The sequence below is a fragment of the Lampetra planeri genome, chromosome 1 (assembly GCF_965212315.1).
Source record: "Lampetra planeri chromosome 1, kcLamPlan1.2.h2, whole genome shotgun sequence".
Taxonomy (NCBI): Eukaryota; Metazoa; Chordata; class Hyperoartia; order Petromyzontiformes; family Petromyzontidae; genus Lampetra; species Lampetra planeri.
In genome coordinates, this window is record NC_136107.1 from 30,878,146 (window position 1) to 30,901,935 (window position 23,790).

The 23,790-nt window shown below is 47.8% G+C and overlaps 1 protein-coding gene and 1 long non-coding RNA gene across 3 annotated transcripts in view; one reads left to right on the forward strand and one right to left on the reverse strand.

Moving 5' to 3' along the window:
• LOC144721143 (uncharacterized) overlaps nucleotides 1–6,435 on the reverse strand; it is a 21,018-nt gene extending 14,583 nt beyond the window's left edge. For both annotated transcript variants that reach the window (XR_013585844.1, XR_013585843.1), the window contains exons 1-2: nucleotides 6,243–6,435; nucleotides 2,858–2,939 (exon numbers count right to left, since the gene is read on the reverse strand). This is a non-coding gene — a long non-coding RNA (uncharacterized LOC144721143). The remainder of the gene's footprint in view (nucleotides 1–2,857; nucleotides 2,940–6,242) is intronic.
• Nucleotides 6,424–23,697, forward strand: LOC144721132 (meteorin-like protein). The gene is made up of 4 exons (XM_078598531.1): nucleotides 6,424–7,095; nucleotides 12,608–13,047; nucleotides 18,585–18,644; nucleotides 21,636–23,697. Exons 1-4 carry the CDS (start codon nucleotides 6,965–6,967, stop codon nucleotides 22,001–22,003), a joined length of 999 nt encoding a protein of 332 aa, XP_078454657.1. The 5' UTR covers nucleotides 6,424–6,964; the 3' UTR covers nucleotides 22,004–23,697.
• Nucleotides 23,698–23,790: the final 93 nt, after the last annotated feature.

The following is a 23,790-nucleotide window of genomic DNA, read 5'->3' on the forward strand; positions in this document are numbered from 1 at the left end:
ATTTAAAGCTTTGGTGACTGCAGGGATTAATCTTCTTGGTTCTTTCGGTAAAGTCACGTAGAAGGGAAATAATAAAATAATAAAAATAAAACATAATAAAATACAATTCTCACGACGTTTCGGCCACAACGCAAGCAGCCGTCCTCAGGTGAAGAACAGGTCTGTCGGAAAGACAGCGTCTGACGGACCTGTTCTTCACCTGAGGACGGCTGCTTGCGTTGTGGCCGAAACGTCGTGAGAATTGTATTTTATTATGTTTTATTTTTATTATTTTATTATTTCTCTTCTACGTGACTTTACCGAAAAAACCAAGAAGACAGCAGCAAATGTTTAGAAACTGAATGGCGTGAAGTTCCACTGCACAGCACATACGTTCATGTATGTGCACTGTACACACGCCAGCACGCACATCTATGCTCTCAAAACAATGAAATAAAAAAAGAGATATTTAGAGGAACCTTCCTCAAGTCTTACACATCTCTCAGATGCATACGTGTATACCTATGAAGAGAAGTCTAACATTTGAAACGAAACGGGAACACGTTACACTGACCTAATGCTGGGCTTATTTTAAAGCCAAATCGGAATAATTATAATCATTAAATAAAGTGCCTCATCATTTGTAAGGAAGCATTTGAAGCAAATATGTAAATATATAATTGTCACACCACCACCTGACCACTCAGAATCGAGCCCCATATCCCTTTGTTCCACAAACAATGTAGATAATGAGATCCTAAAATGTAATAAAGTTTAATTTTTTTGTATCGCCCACAATTAAACTCACTAAAGGTAATGTTTGGTTTGTCGTAAGCGGAAAACAAATACACATATGTGTGTGGCACTGGACTCTTGTCATACGTGAATATGGTGGCATGCTTTGGGGGATTCTGTGTGGTAATCCTGCTATGGTTCAGCTACATCATCTTACATCCTCATTAAAGTTTCACAACCGGACTTTTAAGAAATGCAGTCAGCAGTGACATCCTTTCCCAAAATCTAACAGAACAGGGGAAGCGGTCGGCACCGTATAGTTTATTTTATTTCATAAACACATATTTCTAAAGGCAGTTGGATTGTTTTGTAATTTATTGTTGAAATGTACCAAAGTATACCTTCTGAAAAAGACAATCCCTCCTCCAAAATCAGTTTACACAGCGGCAAATGTTTAGCAACTCAATTGCACGGAGTCAATGGATGTGATTAATTCCACCACAATCCTTGGCCAAAACAACTCACCCTTGGGAACATTGCTCTGGAATGCACGTGGGTTGCAATGTGCAGCAGGCATTTAAAAGAAACCCTGAACCCAAGAGCGTCTGCTGGTGCAACGCCACGCAATGCTGTGTCACAACGCGCGGCACTGTTGGGCGGACTTGGCTTTCAGCCGTGGACATTTTCAGCTCGTTGTAGACCAGCCTGGCGCAGAACTCTCACAATCGGTGGTGGATGTTTTAAGGATGACAAAATACTCGAGCTGGCCTCTCCAATTATTCAAAGGATTGAGTCCCCCAAACAATTGCTGCATTGGTTTGATTACTCAATTCATGGGATGACACGAAAATAGTTGGAACAAATAGCTTTGACGTGTGCTGCTGAATGGAAGGTGATGGGCGTGGCTTGGTGACATCGTCATCCACGGCAAGCTGGGCGTGGCTTGCATGGGGTTTCTTGCCTTCGGTGGGTGGAAATTGTGGGCTGCTGCCATTTTGCAAGGGCCTGAGTAATTGATCAGGTAAACAATTAACCCGTAAAAACAAAGTTTTTCACTATAAATCCTTTATATGCGTGGCAAATAAATTACAGTACGTGTTCAATGGGCCACAACCCAGCCCACATTGGTATTTGAAACGGGCGGCTAGAGTCCTCTCGTCCTCTGGCTTGAGATGGCTGCCACCTATGGGTCAGATGATTGCCTGCCACCATTAAGCAATTGGTAATTAAATATAAAAAAAAATGTTTCCTAAAATGTTGAAAATTTTGGAAAAAAAATTTCACGAAAATAAATTGTCACGCACAACGAGTCTGTGTGCAAAATGTCAGCTCGATTGGATCACGGGAAGTGGGTTAAAAAACGACCGAAAGATTTGCACGGTCATAAGTGCGCAAGCAAGCAAGTGAACTTAATATAAAGGATTTAAAAAGTACTGTCATCGATTATAATATTAAATAAATTAATCAACATAATTGCACAATTGCCCAATTGCCCCAGCTCTATCAAGGCCAGTATATAACGCGAGAGGGTGATGTGGTTAGTGCCACACCTGACCACCTTTGTCTCTCCAGTACTAATGTTTACACACAGCACCAGCCACTAATTTAAGGCTTAGTGGTTCAAGGTGAGGCCCAGGAGAAGTTTTGATACCAATTGCCGCTGATGTTAGCCTTGGCCGGGAAATGGAATTCAAGTGAGTATGTCCATCGTGCAGTGTGCGCTTAACCACCAAGCCACTACAGAGGCAGACGCATGCACTGGCAGGTCTTGGTCATGTAACTTCCCCCATGTAATAGAGTGGTCATTTCCCCTCCAAACAAAATCAAGCCTAAACCCATGATTGCAATGGCCAGTTTCCTTCTCAATTTCTGTGGCATGTGTTTCAAAACCCTTAAGGCGTCCGGTGACATTTGGATGCTAAATTTGCGCCGTTACATAAACGGATCTTTTTTTTTTGTCCGCTGTGTATTTCTGCGAGCCTCTGGATCGGAAGACATGAGTCAACGGCACCGCTCGTGACGCCCAAATCGCTCGCGAATTAAATGACGTGTAACAAACCTTCCAGAGTCCCTTCGGTTTGTCATGTTTGTGACTGCGGGCAATGCAGTGTCCACGGTGGGTCACAGCGTGCAAGGCAATCACCGCGGTAAGCTGCGCTCCTCCACAGGTGTGCTGGCGGTGTTGCCGATGCTTCTCAGCCTTGAGCCTTTCCACAAGTCCTTACCTGGAAGAGAAAAATGCAATTAAGTTTTAAAATCACCAGCATTTTTTATTTTTGAGGAAGCTGAAAATTGTAACTGTACCACGATTTTAATTATTATGGAAGTTTCTGAAAGGCAAGGCATTGACTTTGCTTTTCTGCTTCAATGCCAATACAATGTCCTGTAACTATATTCAAAAGTGCGGACCACTGTACGTGTAACATGTGTCACTTGGCGGATCAATTCCCAATTATTATTACCGTGCATATAGTGGAGCGGTGCTGCATTTTGTGACTGCACTGTGCGATAAACCCGGTCAGCCCAGTTCAATTCCCAACCAGGGCTATTGTTCGGAGTGATACCTGAAATGATCCTGACCCCCGCCCCCTCACTAATCAACACTCATCAGTGTAATTAAGTAAAACGGCGAAAAGATAGCAGTGTGGCTTGCGGGATGTGTAAAAAAATACTTTCATGTTTTACATTTAGGGACAGACAATGGGAATGAGGCATATTGCCTGCTTACATATATGTAATACGTGTATATAAAGGCCAGTCATAACTTTAAGAATGTTATATTTAATTAACACACTGGCTTAAGTTGAGGACGTATTATGTTTCAGTAATTCTAGTCACAATACTGTTTCAGATTAATACTCAGACATCTACCGATGGAATGTGTCAAATAAATAAGCGAGCTGTTGTGACCATCCGAATCGTCTGGCCCACGATGTAGCTCACGTCTGACTTCATGTCAGCGAACTAACTTTAGGGCTACTCTGCATACACGCCCGAGAAGACGTGCACTAACATTCTCGCTCACTGTACAATGAACACAAAACAACATGTGCAAGTAGTTTATAATATTTCGCCCTATACTCGAAGGCCCTGATTGCAAGTGTGGGTCATCCGCAGTGTGACCTCGGTGGGTTGACAACAGATGGGACTCGTTACCGGCTCGTAAAAGGTTCACCGGTGACGAGACACAGCCAAACAGGGTCACGGCCAGGGGCATTGCCAACTGGGCAAATTGGAGGTTGGAACTCATATATCAAAAACATTTCACACTTAGTAGTCCACGTGAATAATGAACCTAGAGGCGTCGATATAAAGCAGCGCTTCAGCACCCACGGTTCCCGCAGACGCGACTGCAACAAGGCAGGACCGCTTCAAGGGTTTGCTACCGTGTGCTTTTGAGATCGCCTTGCCTCAAAGCAAACGAGACTGCGGAAGGGTCGTCGTTAAGCCTTTAAGAAGGACCATCATCGGAGCGGATTTAACCACCGCCCCGTGAAGGGGGGACGTGTGTGGATACAGCTGTTGTCCATTGTGTCTCCGGCGCGGGAACATTTCATTAGTTCGGTAAATGTGCTGTTAGGATCTTCGATAATGCCTAATGAGCTAATTGCCGCACTGGTTCCAGTTTCTTTGCAGCGGGGATGCTCCCACAATGAGCCGACGGGCATTCCTGCGCACTGAGCTCACCGCTCTCGGCACCCAGATGCGTCCGAATTAGTGTCTCGTGCCAGTTCTCCTAATTGCGGCGGGGGCCCCAAAACTTGACAACAACAAAATACAGAAATTGGTGATCAATCACATCAAATTAATGTCAGCCCCCCCCCCGTAGGATGCTCTGCTTTGGCCCCGATGACCTTGGTTCCCATGGGAAGGCTGCGTTCTCCTCCAATACCCCAAAGGCACGCCCCAACGCACAAGCCTCTCTCCCAATTCTTTGCCCGCCCTTGCGCCCCATTATTGTACAATGCTTGACTGTTACGGGCCTAGCAACATCGCCTCCCCCTCCACCGTACCCCTTGCACTTTCTTCTCTAGGCTAGGAAAATAAATCCGGGAAGAAAGTAAGACATTTGCCATTTCAAGGCGAGCAAATGTTTTACGCTTTTTGGTTTTTATTATTTTATTATTTTTATTATTGTATTATTTCCCTTCTACGTGATTTTACCGAAATAACCAAGAAGATGAATCCCTGCAGTCACGAAAGCTTTAAATCGAAATTTTGAAGAGTTGGCAACAATGGATGAGTAGGGTAAATAAAAATGTGAAGATACAATAACACGAAATGCAATTGATGCTGGGAGCTTTTACCAAGATAGCATACGTCATACTCTGTACCATGCGTTGCCGTGTGCTTGTATATACGTGTGCGTGTATATACGCAGATTGTGTTGCTTTTGGCAGCTCCGTGGTTTTTCTTTAATGTAATCTAATCTATGTCCATAGCCAACATTACTTTAAAATGTTTTCATAACCATCGGGTTGTTATTTGAAAAAGCCAACTGCACAGCAATTTCATTTTGGAAATGTCTAACTTATGAGCACTTTCGTCTCCTATAGACATGACCTAAAATATTGAAAGTTTTTCTTCTTATCAGTCGTCCCGTGACACTTTTTCAGGTCATGCAAAATACATATTTTGACATGCGCTAGAGGTTTTTTTATATAAAAAATCTGAGTTGTAAAAGTATTAACGGCTGCATATATCGATCACATTCCCTACACAACATGCATATATTTCCGAACTTACAAGTGTGCTTTGCATTCATAAATATGACACAAAACAATGGGACGTTTAAAACTAGCCTTTTCAAAAGCACATATCTCGTGTTAGGTAAATATAATTCCTTGAAACTGGTAAACGTATGTACGCCAGTATGATCAAAATCACCCTCAATGCGGCGATGCTCAACCAATTTTAAAAATGCCAAACAGGGCACGTGCCTGGATAGCGCTTGGATGGGCGACTACGAAGCACAGCAGGTGCTAGAGGCGTTGCAATGTGGTGGACGGTGCCGCAAAGTGCATCGCTGAACAGCGCTTCTCATGCTCCACGTCTCTACTTCGCTCCCACGAGGCGATAGCTTCAGGAGGCAAATGCCAATGTCGAAGGTCCGCTCAACATTGGCATGGGTGTATCATCACGATGATATTACAAAGATCCCCAGTATAGCCTGTAACAGACTGTAGGGGCAAGTGCTGTTAGCGAGCACCTATAAAGGCGAGCACGGCACACGAGGGTGTGGGTGGCCAACACCACGCCGGGCCGCCTTTATCTCCCTAGCGGCGATGTTTACACACCGCACCAGGTACTAATTTTAGGTTGAGTGGACTTAGGTGTTGGCCGTGAGCGGGAATGGAACCCGGGTCGCCAGGTTCGTAGCGCAGCGCGCTAACCGCCCCACTACACACACACAGAGACACACACAGACACACACCCAGACACACGCACAGAGACACACAGACGCAAGCAGCACTGGCGGTAAGTCGTTGATCCATCACGCTCGTGTCTTCCCGCTAGGGGGGGCTCACCCAAGACGAGAAAACTTTGGGGCTCCTTGTTTTCGTTGTTGTTGTACCGCCGAGGCGGCGCTGCGTGGCAGCCAGGGCCGGCAGCGAATCCAGAGCGAGAGGAGGAGGAGGAGAAGAGGGAGGGAGGGAGGAGAGAAGTTTTGTGTGAAGTTTGCTGAGAGCCTTTGGGCGCGAAATCTTTGCCAGACCACCCGCCCACCCTGGCACGGCCCCCCACCCCTCCATCTCCCCACTCCGCTGCGTTTCAACTCCTGCTATAACACGCAGGGGTGCAATCGCAGGGCAACACAGGCACACACAGACGCACCCACGACTCACTCGCACACATCCACGCGTTGCCACAGCCTCCAGCATGCAGCAGCGCAGCGAGCACAAACTCCGCGCGTAGGAGGCGAGAGAGAGAGAGGATTCTGAGAAGTGCTTTTTGTTCCTCTTCTTGTTATGCTATAAACTCAGTTTGCGTCTACGTAGATTTGAATGCGCGTTAAGGAGCTCGCCGCTTGTGGAGCACGCCACGGTCGTGCGAAGTTGTGAGTAATGTAGCCGACTTTTGTTAAAAAAGAGTTCTGCTTCTACGGACCAACCACCACCACCGCCAGCAGCATCAGCGGCGAGCGCGGCCGTGCCGCTCAAGAACAAGACGATCTCCGTGGATCTCCTCCCCCGTGTGCTCCATCAAGGAGCCCGCTCGCTCGCACCAACATCACCGGCGGTGCAGGGCCATGCCGTGCTGGAGGAGGCGGGCGTGCAGGCTGCCTGCCTGGGCTGCCCTCTGCTACCTGACGTTGACGCTGCTGCTGCTGTGCCCGCACAGGGCGCAGTCCCATGTCGACAACTGCAACTGGAAGGGCAGGTACGTGTTGTGGAACTTGAACAATAACAACAATAACAACAGGACGCAAACCGCATGGGGTGATACATTAATTGTGTGCAAGGGATGGTGGTGGTTGGGGCTGGTCGGGATAACTTGGAGGACGAATGAATGCCGCGTGACATCTCTCTGTCTCTATTCTTGTTTTTGTTTTGGCACTGCGTGATTGTAATTTGCTGTTGGGTTGATGAAAGGCGACACGGACGACTTAAATGCACGCAGTCGTCGCTCATGGCGTGGTGCTGAGACGTTGACTACCTCGCCTGCTGATATACAGGCGCTTTTGTTGTATGTCATATTTGGAGTTTGGATGTTCTCCCCGTGGTCGCGTGGATTTTTTTTCCGGGATCCTCCGGTTTTTCCCTCCACATTTAGAAACATGCGTTTAAGAGTATTTGGCTGCTATAAATTCCCACGTGAGCTTTGCCTAGTAAAATAAAAATGGTTTTCGTTATTAAAATAGCTTTAGTTTGTGTGTGGTAGTGTTGTAACTCCCCTTTCCTCCGTTCTTGTCCTGCAGTGGCCTCCTTAGCTCTTTGAGTAGTTCATCTCGCTTTCTCGGTTTCCACTCTGTGGTTAATTGCGTCCCGTCCTCTTTAGATATTATATAACCTGTGGCATATAGCAGCAGCGCCACTACAATACATAACCGCCACTTGCAATGCTTTTTTGCGTTTTATGAACAGTTCTGCTTGGGATCTCTTGTCCACGATACTGAAGTAGGCCTAACGGTGGTTTTGTTGCGTGTGGGAGAAAACCCACGCCTCCGAGGAGATGTAGTAAGACGCTTGTCTGACATTATTGGAGGGATGGTAATGAATGTGGTGCAAGGCGGCATGAGGACCGTGATACTGCATTGATCGGTTGACGTCCTTCATTCAATCGCCAGTCCCTGTCTAGAAGAAGATTGAGTCACGGTTTGGGTTTAAAACGATCGTGGAGAATAGTACAGCCGTTGTACCCCCCCTAGATTATTCGTTGGAGTCATCGCCCGTTAGATATTTGTTGGAGAAAGAGATTAGTTGCACACAGACTCGCATACACTTTCGCTGGCCCCTGGTGCACTGAAGATTGTATTACATCTTTAGGGTAGCATTAGTAATACTAATGCAATGGCCTTATCTTATTAATGAAAGTCTCAATGAGTCTCGCAACTGTATTTCAGTGGAGCACTTGCTACCAGAGCCCTCCCTAGAGGGGACGGCGAATCGGGGCGACCGCCCTGGGCCTCGTGCTTTGGGGGGAGGGGGTCGCGCTCCAACGTCACCGTGTCAGATTGTATACTTCCCCCATGCACGACCATGCTTGGTAGATTGGGATGTTTGGCCAATTCCATCCATGAGTGTTTGGCAACTCCACGCAGACGAGGGGGATGATGCTCAAAGGTCCGCACATATTTGGTTGGCGGCCCACTTGTTGTACTGCCATCTTCATCTGCAGCCAAGCCAAGCTATGGCTGCAGAGTTTGGTGGTACATGTTGTTTACGTCGTTTATTGTGAAAATTCGGTCACAGTTCCTATGATCACTGTTTCATTGCTTTTATGGATTTATTTTGATGATTTTCGAAAAGTTTTTTGGTTTGGCCATGCTTGTTTTTGTAGTACAGAGTTAGACTGATGGCCTTAATCTAAGTTGTCTTGTGGTTGTTGTTGTTTGACTTGCATTCCACTGGGATTTTTGCACACAGCGTTTGTGTACGGTAATTTTTCTGCAATATTTTGCTGTCTTTTCTTGGATTTTCTGTTTGCACATAGTCACTTTAAGATGTTTTCTTGTTCATGTTTTTGTTTTCTGTTTGTTGCGGTTGCACCCGATTCAAGAGCCGAATGGCTCACAGGGCTATACCTAATAAATAAACTTGAAACTAACTTGAAACTTAACTTCAGAGCACTCTGCAGCCAGCGGCTTTAGGAGTTTCACGAATATCAATTTGATCCACCAACCCTCCGCCCTGCAAATGACCGTGGGCGTGTTGAAGACCGCATTGTGCGTGTCGGTGTCAATCCACTGCTGGATGAGAGCCTCCCCGTGCTGTGCAGGCAGTGGTGAGTGAAGATTGGGGGGGGGGGGGCACAAGGATGGGATTTGCTGCACTTCCCTCTACTGCTCACGGGGCCTACGACGCGTGTGTTTGACACAAGATGGTCTCGCAAATCCCAAGAACTTTGCTTAACCCTGCCGAGATGAGACGAGATCGGAGCGCGCGTAGTTGCGAGTCTGTCGAGCTCTGCGTTAGCGTTGCTTTTCCTGAATTTGTATCGCCGTATAGGCTCACGGACATTTAAAGGGGCTTGACATCGTCATTTTGAATTCCTAACAGGCCGTCAACCGAGCCTGGTGGTCTTCATTGCAAGGCCCACGGGCCACTGGGGCGCCTGGTGCCCTTTAGTGCGGCCCGTGACGTGTGCGGGCCCCCAACAGTACACACACACAGAGTGAAGATGCCTCCGTCATCGTGGCTGTCAAACCCCAATTTTTTTCAAATGCGTGGCGACTCTCCTCACACTGACGATGTCTTATCGGCGAAAGTGCTCCCCCCACCCCACCTCTGAAAATGAGTGAAAAACACTGCCCGAGGTCCTTCGACGATGCCCAGCCAAGGGCAGCACATCTACGAGAGACCCACGTCTACACGGAGGGCCTCCCGCCCTCCCGCGCCCCCCCAATTGATTGAAGAAAATTGATTCGTGAATGACCACCACCGTTAGGCTTCTTTAACCCTTCGCCCAGTGACTCTGGCCGAGATGCGGCCGCGGGGAGAGCCTGTGGGCATGCAGTTTGCAATCGCGACGCTACAGCAGCCTTGGACTCCCGTTATGAGACCAACGGGGAAAGCACGTGACCACGGGGGGGGCGAGGGGATGTCAATGGAATGGGTGGCCCTACGTTCGTCAATTCATTTGGAATTCCATTCACGGGTAAACAAAAGTTACGGGGTGGGGGGGTAATTTTGCATAAGCCCATTGTTTTGCACGGAGAGCAAATAGAGAAACTGTGCATAAGGAGTTCGGGATTTAATTCCCTTTTCCAGCCACGTGAGTGTCCCATTGATATTCGCGTTTCGGGTGTGTTAATTGTGTTTAATCAGGTGCGAGGCAATGACGTTTCCTGCTCCATTAAGTCCCTTTATTTAAGCAGGTGAAGCGCCCGTGGGGGGGGATCCGTGTATTCATGAGTTCGTTGGTGTTGTAGACCGTACTGTTGACTCGAGCATAAATACATTACATAATCGGATAATATTGGTCGCGAAAGGCCTATGTGTTGAACTGACATTACATCACATTTTTATGAGCTTTTACGTAGTTTCTCATTGTCGAATTATCTCAGTCTATTTAAATGCAATGTTGAGTAATAAAAGTGTAAAACCACAGCCCACTTTTATCGGTCATGCAAATTACGTTCAGTCTTTTACGTCCACCGAACAACAGAAGGCCTCCTGTGGCAATGTCCTTGAAGCAATAACTGGACAGGGGCGCCGCAGTGGCGATATGTTAAATCCCTTGCTCGGTTTTCAGGTGGTTATGGGTTCTATCCCAACCCTGACACCTGTATATTTGGAGTTTGTGTGTTCTCCCCGTGGTCGTGTGGATTTTTCTCCGGGTCCTCCGGTTTTCCCCTCCACGTTTAGAAACGTGTGTTCAGAGTATTTGGCTGCTATACATTTCCACGTGATAAGCCACTTAATTTGGCTATCATTTGTGATAACCAGGTCGCTTCTGAAAAACAGCCATGTAGCTCAGTGAGCCTTACCTGGTAAATTAAAACAACTGTTTAGTTTAGATGGAATCGAATAATTTCTTCTGATACACGAACGCTCTTTGAGGTTGCTAGACAACTTTGTTCCTGAGCTCAGTAGCTCAGGCAAGCATGCTTACCGCGAGGTTACACATTTATAGCTGCACACCCATGCTGTTTGCGGATGTTCTCACCCAATTGCTTACCTGGCTATGTAGGTGTGCTCTGTTTGCTTTCTTTCCCTATAACACGTGGCATTATTTGCACGGAGGGAGTCACTGAGTGAAGAATCATTTTTTTTAAAAATCTATCGCATCTCATTGCGATCGCCCACAATACCCCACCATGGATATGTAGTGCATTTAGATATGTACACGTACAGAAGCGAAACATATTTGAATGTAAATATTTAAATATTCAAATTCCATTCAAATTCCCAGTTAAGCAAAATGCGTAGGCAGATGTAGAGTTCTGCTTCACATGCCCTGTCTCACCTAATCAATGAGCTGTGTTCAGCTCGGGTTTAAAAGCATGTCCACCCCACACAATCACATCCATGTGGCACTCGCTCTCGGTTTACGTTTGTTTTTATGCAAACAAAAATGTAAAGTACGGCTCATCCGGCAGTAAATTTACTGCTGGATGGACGGCCTCCCCTCACGGAGTTTGTCTTGACCATCCTTCTTCATCACGCTGGGATGTGTACGTTGAAGCGGTTGGGAGGGTGAACCAGTTCAGAACTCGCTGAACTGGTGTTGGGAATTAAACTGAGGTCCTCGGGTTCATAACACGGTGTGCTATTTTGCCACTGATCCCTCACGATACACCGTAGAATATTAAATGGGGTATGTGTGACGGAATGTATACACTTATCGGTAACATTGATGATCAAAACGCCAAAGTATTCCATATTAAGAACATTGGGATGGATCTGATCTCCATTGGCAGCCTTGAGCCGTTGGTGTAAATTCCATGCTCCTATGGTAATGGATATTCCATCTGACAACAATTGCTCACATCCTCCAAAAGATTGTGCTCGTCATCCTCAGAGCTGGGACCGAGTCAGCTCCTGATCCGAATGTGAACTTCCGATTGGGTCGCATGCGCAAACCGCAGTAATGCAGCACAGTGGTTTGCGCACTGTGCTATGAACCCAGCAATCTATTTTCCATTTGCAGTCAAATCTAATAAAAGTGGCGAATGATATCTGAGCCAGTCCTGTGTCTCCAACCTACTCTGACCAGCATGGTGAAGTATGGTCAAACAACCCCCACGGTCAGCGCAGTGTGGAGAGGTCTTCATCCAGAAAGTGATTGCCGGAGAATTTTACATTGTATAATTATTTTCTCATTTCAAACCTGGGTGGTGGGTGGGAACGGAGTCCATCAAATGAGTTTATTCTGAAGGGGAAACCTAAGTTATTAGTGTTTCGATTATTTAGATTATTTTGGTTCTATATATTCCACATGATAAGCCACTTTGTTGAGATATCGTTTGTGGCCAGGTCGCTTTTGGAAAATAAGCTAAAAGCTAAGTGGGTCTTACCTGGGAAAAATAAATATATTTTTCGTTAATTTCTTCCCTTGACTATACTTTGTACTCCTATCGTGTTTTTGCTTTGTTTGTTGTTGTAACTTCCTGACCTCGTGCCCCTACTGGGTGTGCATCTGTCAAAAGTAGCTTTATAGCTCATCGGATTCCTCCAGTCTGAATAAACATTGCGATTCCAAATGTGCCACCCCCCTTTTTGTTGTGCAGCGGCCTCACCGACACTCTCATCGCTCCGGGCACGGCGAGCATCGTGCAGCTGTCGCTGCACTGCGGGCAGGGCTCGCTCGAGTGGCTCTACCCGAGCGGTGCCCTGCGGGTGCTGCTGCACGCGCCGGCGGCGATGGCGCGGGGCGGGCGCCTCGTCGTGTGCCTCAAGCCCCTGCCGGGCTCGCACGGCGCCAACGTGTACGTGGAGCGGCCCGGCGAACTGCAGCTGGTGGTGGACGAGGCGTCGGGCGCCTCTGACCGCGTGTATTGCGTGCCCGCGGGCCACGGCGAGCGCGACGACGGAGGGGCCGCCACGGCGCTCTTCATCCAGGCGGTGCCGCAGACCGACATCAGCCGCAAGGTGACGGCGCTGCGCTACGAGCTGCGGCCCGAGGGAGCCCAGGTGGTCGTGCCGGGCCGGGACGCGGGCGACCCCGACGGTAAGGGGCCCACACGACCTGGCACTGTCCCGCTGCTGCCGTGTCGCTGCACTGCAGTGCTGCCTTGGCTGCTGCTGCTGTGTGCGAGTTGGGGTTGAATGCCTCCTTTTCCACTGGCACAGACATGCAAGCTGTGCCGGCGTGTGGGATCTTCATGGTTAGGGCTTGTTTGGCAGCCGCTCCTTTCATTTGCGTGTGACATCGACGGACACAGATCGGGTTATGCAGTGGGAAAAACCTGGCATCTCCTTTTCCACTCGGTTGTATTGTGAAAAATACATTCAAGTGTGTTCGTGTACATGCCAGCAATAGAGTCGTGGGAATTATCCATTATTAAGCCTGAGTGCTAAAAGTTCGACATTCCCATGTCAGGGAAGAGTTGTTGTTTTTCCCGATGGGATGAGAACTGTGGACTGCACACAAAACGGTACTCATATTTCAATCCACGAGGGATGATGGGCATTGTCGAACCGACATTTGAAGTTGCAACCTTGTAATTGTGACTTGGGCCACAAACCAACCTGCCTGCTAACACGACTATCTCATATTCACATATACAGTATATATATAAATTAAATATTTTGGAACATAAAATTTATATTATCCCACTTTGGGCCATTAAATTAAGTATCACTGGGTCGATCATACGAGTGCCACTTTACAATAAGTCTATAGTGGTTCCTACATACAAATATTTCCCCAGGTCATAGGAATGTATAATTTACAACACAGTCTGTCAGCAAAGATGAATACTGCTCCACTGCTCATGTGATCAGAGTTATCTTATTTTTTAAATTGCATTTTTGCTTAAAAACTAGCATAGCAAACACGTTGCAATTTTTTTAAAAGGTCGATCAAAACCATTTCACAAATCCTGTGGCAATGCCCCATCGCACTGCTGTGCGGATGCAGTTATTCAACTGTGGATACTGTTCAACTGGCTCAATTGTGAGGGGGCTGACTGCTATAACACCCTGCCACAGGTCTGTAATAGAACCACCAATTCGCCAATTGATCATATGTGTTACTCTTTAGGATTATCCACAGCTATGAGCCAAGCTTTTCGTGTGAAGTGTTCAACTGTTTGGGTGGAACATTGTTTAACATCCGTAAGATGTCCATTCGCAAGCAGCAATTGAGCAGTTCAATACCGTACTTTTCTGCCAGTAATATTTCAGGCCCTTTCCCAGTCTGAAGACGTTTTCTTTAGGGAGTTTGTGTCCGAGGTAAGAATATATCGACAAGTACACAAGTCAAACTAATCTTGCTTCATATTATACGGGCACGAACCAAATCTAATTTGGAGTACTTTATTATTAAATGTGAAAAAACACTGTCTTATTTCCTGTTGCTAGCTTGAAAAAAAAATGTGGTGCTCTCTCTGCAAAATTTTCTTCGGCCGCTGGAATGCTTTCCTGGAAAGTTCATAAAGAGAGGGCGGTAATATAAACTCCGGGCCCTTGCCTTGGTTCTTCATTGGGCTTTTATTTTAAATTCACTCGCGCCAGCGTTGGGGGATAACACGCTCTTATTTACAGTCGTAAGTTTATGGCCCTGAGATGGCTGAGAAACGCGCACACAAATGGAAGCGCCCGCGCCGACGTGTGTGTGCCAAACGTAAACATAGCAGCCGCGGAAAAAGCAGCCAAGTGCCACGTTATGTGTGAACACCACACGGAACTTTGCGCCCTTTTGAACGGAGGGGAAATCTAAAGCCCCCCCCCACCCCGCTAAAAATAAACGTGCATTTTCTCTTCTCGCAGTAATAGGCTTGTTGTGGAGGCCATCTGCATAGTTGATGTTGCACCGTTCACCGACGTGTGTGCGGTTGTGCAAGGCCCTGTTCGTGTTGAACGCTGGAGGCCATAAGAGGTCAGATATAGAAAAATGTGTAAGTGCGTGTGTCCAGATGTTCGTGTCGGCGAGTGAAACTGCAATCCTTTGGCATCTCCGAGGATTTTCCTTCCATTGCAGTGTGTGTGTGTATTAAGACCAGCTGTGTAAGTGGATGCATTCGGAGGAGCGCACCATTAATTTGAGATCAATAAGTGTGCATAGTGGCAGACGCTCATTCCAAGGAGCTTCTCTTCCAATCTAGTGCAGGGGATTTTGTGAATGCGCCGGTGGCTTTTCGGCTGCGGTGGGGGGGGCACAATCTCCGTTGCACTCTCGCCTAGTTAGTATTCGCACACGTGCAGGACGCACACAAGGGCCTCGAAATTGCACGATGGCAGCAGAGGCACAAAAGACACCATGGTATGTGAAATCGTCTGCGCTGCTGAAACTGATAATCTGGCTTCCATCGCAATCCCCAGCATAAAACATTCTTCATTATTGGTGACAGCCATTTTTGCTGGGGGCTATGTTTGGCTTGTTGCTTGCTATGTACACACAGCTGGGGTTGGGTTTAATTTAAGTCCACCTTTCATTTCTTCTGCACTCCTCCCCCCTTACCCTTCTCCCCCCTTCCTGACAATTCTCCCTTCATCACCACCACCACCCTCACCCAAGCCGCATACACCCACTCCCCTGCCGATTCACTCCCACCCCCTCATCCACAAGATGGAGTGGGCTTTTCTTAATGTTTTCGCTTATCTCAAGGGAGCCGTCTCTGCCTGTGGGCTGGGAGGTAATTTATTGAGGAGGTGGAACACGCTTGCTCTTTTGCTAAGGGTTTAGCCCAGGTATTAATTAACATTCTTAATGGTTAAGGAAATGCTGAGCTCACCGGAGTTCGGAACAAAAAAGACTCTATTAAGTGCCCCAGGCCCACTGCCACAATGCAGGGTGTTGTAAAGTTAGTTTTGCATACAAAGTTGAATAACCATTCAAACTAAGCAGTGCATCTTTTTGCCCCCACCTCTCCAAATGTAGCGGTAAGTTTTATGGAGTTGGCAGGCAATTGCCAACTGCAGTTAGAATCGAGGGCCTTCTTTTGCTCCCATTGCGATTCATGGGTTGGGCTCACCCACGGTCCTATTCTGCAGCCGAATGTTTGGACGACCTTATATAATTCTCGCTCGTGGAGGTAGTGGTTGGAGGGAAGGTGGTTTAAGAAAAATCCACCCCGCTTCAATGTAGCGAGACACAAGTCCGTGGTCACATGAGAAGAGGCGTGACTCCTCCGATTCGAGTCCGCGATCATGTGACCCCCCTCCACCACCACCACCTCTCTCTTTAATTCGGAGGGTCTCCCCCTTGCCCGCACGCCTCGTCCCGCGTGAATCGCCTGCTAATCCGTAATCCCAGCGCACTAAGCTCTAATCACTGTGCCCCGATACTTCATGTGCATTCTCGTGCACGCATTGCGAGTGCACGGGAGGGAGAGAGAGAGAGCGGTCTGCACGGGCGCGTGAAAGCGCGGACATGAGCGCCAATAATGAAGGCCTTTGTGAGCGGTCTCTTCAGCTGGGGCTCTGATGGGGGGGCTGGGGGTGCTGAAGGGGTGGGCGAGAGAGGGACGTCTTTGGCGGACTCCCTTTTCCGTGGCAGCAAGATGAGTTGAATGCGCGCGGAGAAGCAATTCAAAATACAGTGCTTCTGGCTAAATATCGGCCAGCCTTTTGGATTACTGCAGGTCAAAGCAGTTTCCTGTATATTTCCTCTCCACAGATTTGCCTTGGGTTGAATTCTATTTTCATTCAATCTCTATTACCGTACACCGCTATACCATTCTTCAAATCGTGACGCAGGTAACGGCATGTGCCTCCGGCAGGTGTTTTCAATCGGGCTGCGCGCAAGGCATATGCCCCGCAACATTTCTGCACGGGGCCACTGCGGGCAGAGACGTGTGCTTGCGTCTCTGGGTGCAGTGAAGCCCACTGCTGCGCCTTGCCTCTCACCAGGGGCCAGGTCGCTCGCCTTCTTCTACCGTGCCACGGTGAAGCCCACTGCTGCGCCTTGCCTCTCACCAGGGGCCAGGTCGCTCGCCTTCTTCTACCGTGCCACGGGCACGTGCTGCTGCGTGCTCCCTTGCAGTGGGCAGCGTTTGACTCTTTATGCGAACAGCAGTGGATGACAAAAAGGGAGGGGTTGATCATTTACTGCTCGTGTATACCTTTGCAACAAAAGCCACATGCTACACGAGCAATAAGAGTGGGGACGCCATTTACCCCCCCATTGTCTTTGGATCAAGCAAGGATCTCGTCTGAACTCCCCTGTTTGCTTTTTCTCCCCGAACAATGTAAAGAGTATTGCGGTTTCACCCCACCCCCTCCACCTTTAAGTTGCCGTTTGGCAGGATGCACTGCAAATTACGAGTTCCTAAATTGAAAACAGATCATGGAGAGCAATAAGCGAAGCGGTATTTTCTTTGCACGCGTGCTTAAAAAAACACATCTTTATTATACACTCACTGTATTTTAATTACAGCCGCAACGACGCACGTTTTAAATTACCTTTGTGCTGCCCTTGTGTGCTCTCGGCGTGAGCAATGCAACGTTGGGGGGGGGGGCCCTTTTCCAAGCGCTCTGCTGCGAGAAAGAGTAACGCTTTCTCAGGGTGCGGGCAGGGGGGGCGGGCGGGCGGGGGGGGCGCTGTCCGCCTTCCCAAATTTATATCTGGGAGTTTGAGCCGATGTTTACCACCCCGCTGGGATGCTCCTCTGCAAACAAGTCAGAGCCCATCAATCTGCCTGGCACCCCCGCTCGCCCGATGTGTGACCAGCTCTGCCATTCATGCCACAGCTGTGGCTGGGGGGGTGGCGGGCAGCAACACCGCCGCCATGGAATCGGTCCTTTCAAAAGCTTGGATCCTCCCGAGGATGACCCATTGTCTTCCACCCCCACCCCACCCACCCAGTCCCGTATCTGCTCGACCCGGCGACTGCAGGAAAGCTTTTAAGATGTTAATCTAAACTGTGGCGATGCAGCCCAGTTCGCAGTCGGAGGCATGAGTCGAACATGCTGTTTAAATGGGTTAATGTCTCGGGTTTAATGTTTAAGCCGTCTTCGAACTGTCTTTGTCCGACCTTCATTTGCGCGGTGGAACAGGTCGCTCGGCTTTGTTCGTGCGCTGTCGTAAGGTCACGTTTTGCTGTCCGCCAAAATAAAATAAAATAAATATTGGGCCAAGAAATTCATCATTAATGTTGATTGTTGCCCCTTTTAGTTGGGTGGTCTAGTCGGTCATATACACCAAGTTTTTTCATGCGTTTGGTTTGTTGTCCTTGCCTCACACCTCCGATTAGCACGGTAGGTTACGTACGGTACAAAATAAGTTTTTAACATGCATACGTACAAGTTCTGTTGGAGCACAACCATTTGGCCATTCTGGCATGTCACGAGTACAGGCCATTCAAAAGCAAGCAGCAGAATGTTTGAACTTCAAGCACAGCAACAAGTTATTCTGTTGATAAATATCTGCATTTGTGACTGTATTTGTTAATTTGCTAAAGCCTTCTTTCTCTCCTGCCGTGAGTGTCTTGCCATGCGACTTTTCACCCCAAAGCAGCGCAAACATTGTGTGCCAGCGTCCGTGAGTTGCACACGCAAGCAATCGATTGGGAGCTCAAAATGATACAATGTCTTTGTCCGTAGATGCCTGCAGACCCTGCAGCGATGCGGAAATGCTGATGGCTGCCTGCGTCAGTGACTTTGGTGAGTCAAACAAACCCCGTCGCCTCCAAATCCCACTCGCATGCAAATGCACCGTCCCATTCGGGTCTCTCCCCGTTGGTGCGTCCGGGGCACAGTGGTGCACTCACCTGCTGTTATCCGTCAACGCGCAAAGTCCAAGGTTGTGTGGCCGATTGGTGGATGGGGACACGCCAGCGAGGAAGCTTACGGTGGGCAGACTGAATGACGCACACTGCCCGACGGTCGAAGGTCTCGTGACGCTATCTGCGCCCTTTGTACTCGTTTAGTAGCGGTGGCCTAGTGGTTGGCGCACTGCGCGATGGACATAACGGCCCGAGTTGGACGCTAGTGATATCTGAAGCCGTCGTGCGTCTCCCCTTCCCCAACCCGCACTCGTCAGCATGGTGAAGTATGGTCAAAAACCTCCATGACCCATGTGGCATGGCGAGGCGTTCATCCAGCATTGGCTCGATAAAGGGCGATACATTATTATTAACATTATTATTTAGTAGTCCTACAGTTAGAAGGGGATAAGTAAAGTTGTATTGAAGATGGCCCCCTAGCCTAAACAGAGAAAAGTAGCTGAATAGTATGGCTGCTGTGTGCACTTGTGGTGGTTTCAGTCAAAATTTACCCAGAAGACCAGAGGGCCTGGTTGTAAACAAGCGGCATTCGGTTTTAAAGAAGTTGCGTGAACATTTTATAATCGTGCATAATATATTAAAACGTTTGGTGCGTGAAACGGGCAATGGTTGAGGCGTTAAACGTCCCACTCTGCATTATTTTGTTTAAGTACGCTCACACGAATATGAAAGTTGCGCTTTTCGGTAAACCGCTCAATCCCTGCTGCATTTGTTTAAAGGGACCCCATGCTGACCACTGTTGATTGGGAGCCACTTTTCACACCACACTGCCAGCCCTGTCACCACATAGTCAAGACATACTGGGGCAAATGGCTGTTTACTAAACGCCACGGGAAGACACAGGGCAGGACAAATAAAGATCTGAACCCATCGGGAGTATCGACGCTTATTGCTTCAGCAACGGACTGTCGGGGGGCCACCTGCTGTGGCGCAGATTTACGAGGAGGGCTGTGGGGATGGATGTTGGTGTGGCCTGGCCTGGTGTAACGAGTGGCCTCTTTGATCATCCACTCCAGTGCCTCGTGTCCATCCCCCCCCTCCCAGATGCCAAAAACACCGCACTGATGATGCAACGCCTGGTGTTCCACTATGAAATGTTGCTTTAGGAAAGTTTACATTTTAACTTCTCTGATATGGTAATGTGTACTCCAGAACTTTCTTTTATACAGGACGCTGGTAAACTCGAAATATTAGAATTTAAGTATAAAATATCAACTTTTTGGTTGTCCAAAGTTACTTCTACACAAAGTAAATGCTACAATGTAAGGTGTACAGTGTATAACAGTCACATAAATGAGTGTTTAAATCCCATAATTTAGATTTTTTTAAATTAAACTTCATACTGTGAATATAACTTTTTATTAACATCTACGGTATCACTATTATTTGTTACTTTCATCATATTTAAACAAACAATTCTTTCACAATTATATGCGGGGGTGGGGGGGGGGTGATGGCTTGAGGTTTCTGCAGCAATATCATATTCCTCAAAGCCCATAAACACAGATGAAATTAGTGCCACATCTTGGACGTTAAGAAGCAGCAATTACGACCTTTTCCGGCAGCGTGAGCGAGCAGAGAACTTGGCAGGGTTTCACCCTGTCCGTCACCGCGGTCCTATGCTCCTGCTGCCTCTTAGAATGCACGAGGCGTGCACTGCTGCCTGCTGCAGCCCAGCACGCAGCAGGGACGTGGCCGGTAAACAACAACAGCCAACCCCCTTCGGCCCGTAGCGAGCCGCCGTGTTCAGTGATCGATGCTCCTGCGTCGCCCTTCTGAGGTCTCTGGTGGCAGAGAGAGGTCAGGGGGGCCTTGTACTTGAGCCATCGGAGAGCCGCGTGGACTTTCCACTAGTTAGCGTAACACTACTCCCGAACCCGCTGAGGCTGGTGGAATGATAGATATGCTGTGTGCAGAGTAGTGGGGGGGGGCAGAGGGAGGGGGTGGAGGAGAATGAGTAGGATGGAGGGAGAGAGATGGAGATGGGCCGGGGGGGATGGATATGGGCAAGCCGACTGGCCGCGCGCCCGCAGAGTCACGAGGCAGGGTCATCGTTTCCTACACTTAAGCAGACCTCAGCAGTCTGAGTTAGCGGCCGTCCCCTCTTGCCTTGGCTGCAGGCTCCCCACCGCAGCTGTGGCTGTGTGCGCATTCAGCGCCACCTGCAAGCGATCGAGTGGGCGGGCGGGCGCGTGGCGGCACGCCAGCTCGCGTCCAGACCCTCGTCTTAGCTTGCGTACGCTTTGCCACGGGCGCGTCGCTGTCTGCTCGCATTGCCCAGGATCGCGCTTCGTGCCGCGTAGATGTGGCTTTCGTAAATCCATGTCACAGGTGTCAAAGAAGCGGAGCTGCATCCGTGAGCGCCGTGTTCACTTTCTTTTTTAGGGATTGAGCCATTGGTGTAAATTGCATGCTCCGATGGAAAGTCCATTCATACCTTCACATGTTATTCTGCACGTAACATTACCTTCCAGTACTTGCTCTGTTTTATGTAGGGGACAGGTCACTCTTTCATTGAATGGTCTCAAGTGGAAAAAAGTTCAATTTGTTTTGGCATTCACTGGTAATCATGACCCCCCTAATTAAAGTAATTGCTGCATTCTGAAAGGCTAGAGCAGAGTTACACCAAAACATACAGAGCTTATTTCTACACACTGCTGAGGAACTGATTTATTTTATCCATAAAACCAGTGACGACGATACATTGGAGGACTCGTACAACAAATCTCTAGATTTTTTGGATAATGTTATTGCCATTTACCTATGGGTCTGCATGCAAAGCTGTAATAAGGCAGTTTTTAAAATATAAATCCAGTCGCGGTCGCTTGTATTTATTCTAACTTTTAGTTTTCTCCTTTTTCGCTCGCAGTGGCAAAGGGTGAAATCACGTCTGTGTCACACGACAAGGGGGAAGGCCAGTCCATCGTCAGAGTCTCCATCGTCAAAGTGTTCCAGCAAAAAGAGGAGATTTTTCAGCAGCAAAGGACTGCGGGGGATGGGGCGAGAACTCTGGGAGAGCAGCAGAGGACTCTGGGAGACGAGCCGAGGATGCTGGGAGAGGTGCGGACGCCGCTTTGGTGCGGTGTGAAGCACGGTGAAGGCACGTTCCTGTTCACCGGAGGCCTGCACTTTGGCCAGGCGTGGCTTGGCTGCGCGCCCTGGTACGAAGGGTTCAGGAGAGCATACGAGCAGGCACGATCCACCGGAGACAATCCCTGCGAGCTGCAGCTCGACTGAAGGTGGCCGTTCGGCGGAAGAGACTCTTGGTCGCTCCGGTTGGAGAATGGAGGACTGTGACGCGTGTGCCCGCCACCACGATGGACAGAAACGTGCTTCTCTCCGACGTGTTGTGGGGTCGTGCCGGACGCATGGTGTTGTTGTTGTTGTTCAGCACGATTCCTCACGTTTCACTGCACATGCCCGGGAGCTTCGAGAGGACTGATGCGGGGTTTTTTCCCGGCAGGTGTGGCGTGCTCCCAGCACGTGGAGGGAAATGCCGCACATCGTGCCTAACAAATGCATGTGGGGGGGGGGGAGAGATGGTACCGCCCAACCGCAAAAACCTACGTCGCCGTTTTGTTCCCCGTTTCCGTTCTTCCGCTGACTTCAGACTAATCACAGCTACTGCTTCCGCTGCCTGTTTTACTGCCAAAAGTTATCAGCTAAGAAAACACAACTCTGCATAGTTGGTTTGATCATTTACCATGGAGAAAACTGCAGTGCAATTACTTGGTTTTAAGTGGGAAGCTTTTTTAAAGAATAATAATTAACGGACATAAAAGTGTCGATTAATATTTTGTGCAAGATCTAATTTAAAAATGTTTTAGGTCCTGTTCATCAGCGGAATTGTCGAGAAATGGTACAGAACCGTAGCTTTTGCCTGCAACACTTAAATTATTTCTTAATAAATGAGGATAGGTGAGAAGCTGAGTCATTCATTGCTTCAGGAAGTTTAACATTTATGAGGTCCTGTGCTCTGGAATAATTTTAATTGACATTTTAACTAGCTTCTGTTTTTCCACAATGCCAAAAACTAACCATTCCTCCTGAGTAAAGAATTTGTCTTTTAAAAAAACAATTCAGCTGCAAATAAAGCATTGAATGCCTCTTTGGTATTAAAAACATACATTCACCTGATATCGTTTCTACATTTTGGCAAATCACTCGCGAATTTTACTGTTGTGCTAAACGAAGCATTCAAAAGAAAGTATTTATATTGAAAAATGTGATGATGGGGGAGAAAAGGGGGAAAAGTTAAAATATCATATATATAATTGCATTAAACGTCTCGCGTAAAAAACAATGCTTTTTTAAGTACAAATTAAAATCCAGAACACAACCCAATACACTTTGTTAAAACCACTGCCAGTGTTTGGTACGTACTACATCTGCTCGTTTTATTCTTTGTAGTAGAGTTTCAACTTAATTGGCTGCATTGGCCGATGCAATACAGAGCGGGCTTGTATGTAATGGCAGATCTTTATCAGCACTTTTATATACTGCATTGTTTTTGCTGCAGCGTCTCTTCTCCACGAACAGACAACAACAACAACGCAGCTACGTCGCCCTCCTCCTGCTATTTCAGAGTGAAGAGATGAATAAACCTTCCCAACAACCAGCTCGGTGTAATAATTACTCGTGGTACTGCCAAAACTAAACATAAATCGCAAGTTAATTGTTGAAAGTGACGTTTTTTTTCTTGCTTCATTTTTACAAATTTGGAGCTTTTATATTGTTGGCGTTTTTGGCCGATGGCATTGAGAGTGTGAATGTTGTACATAGTGTGTGGGCTTAGCGTGTACATGGAGATGCAATGATGTCTGTCGATACAAGCTGGTGGGAATCGTGTGGTTCACTGGCAGAATAGCAATTAGCAAACGCGGTGCTCTGCTTCCAGATTTTCAATTAAAGAAACTTTTCTTTCATGTCAACTGAGTATTCTTGCTGTGTCTGTGTGTGTGTAGGAAGTGATGGTGTAGTGGTTTGTTTTACTGACTGCACGAGTAAATTGGTGACCTTAGTTC

Coding starts and splice junctions, on each gene's coding strand:
- LOC144721132 (XM_078598531.1), top strand. CDS start 6,965: ATGCCGTGCTGGAGGAGGCGGGCGTGCAGGCTGCCTGCCTGGGCTGCC. Junction 7,096..12,607: donor AACTGCAACTGGAAGGGCAG/GTACGTGTTGTG, acceptor TTTGTTGTGCAG/CGGCCTCACCGACACTCTCA. Junction 18,645..21,635: donor TGCCTGCGTCAGTGACTTTG/GTGAGTCAAACA, acceptor TTTCGCTCGCAG/TGGCAAAGGGTGAAATCACG.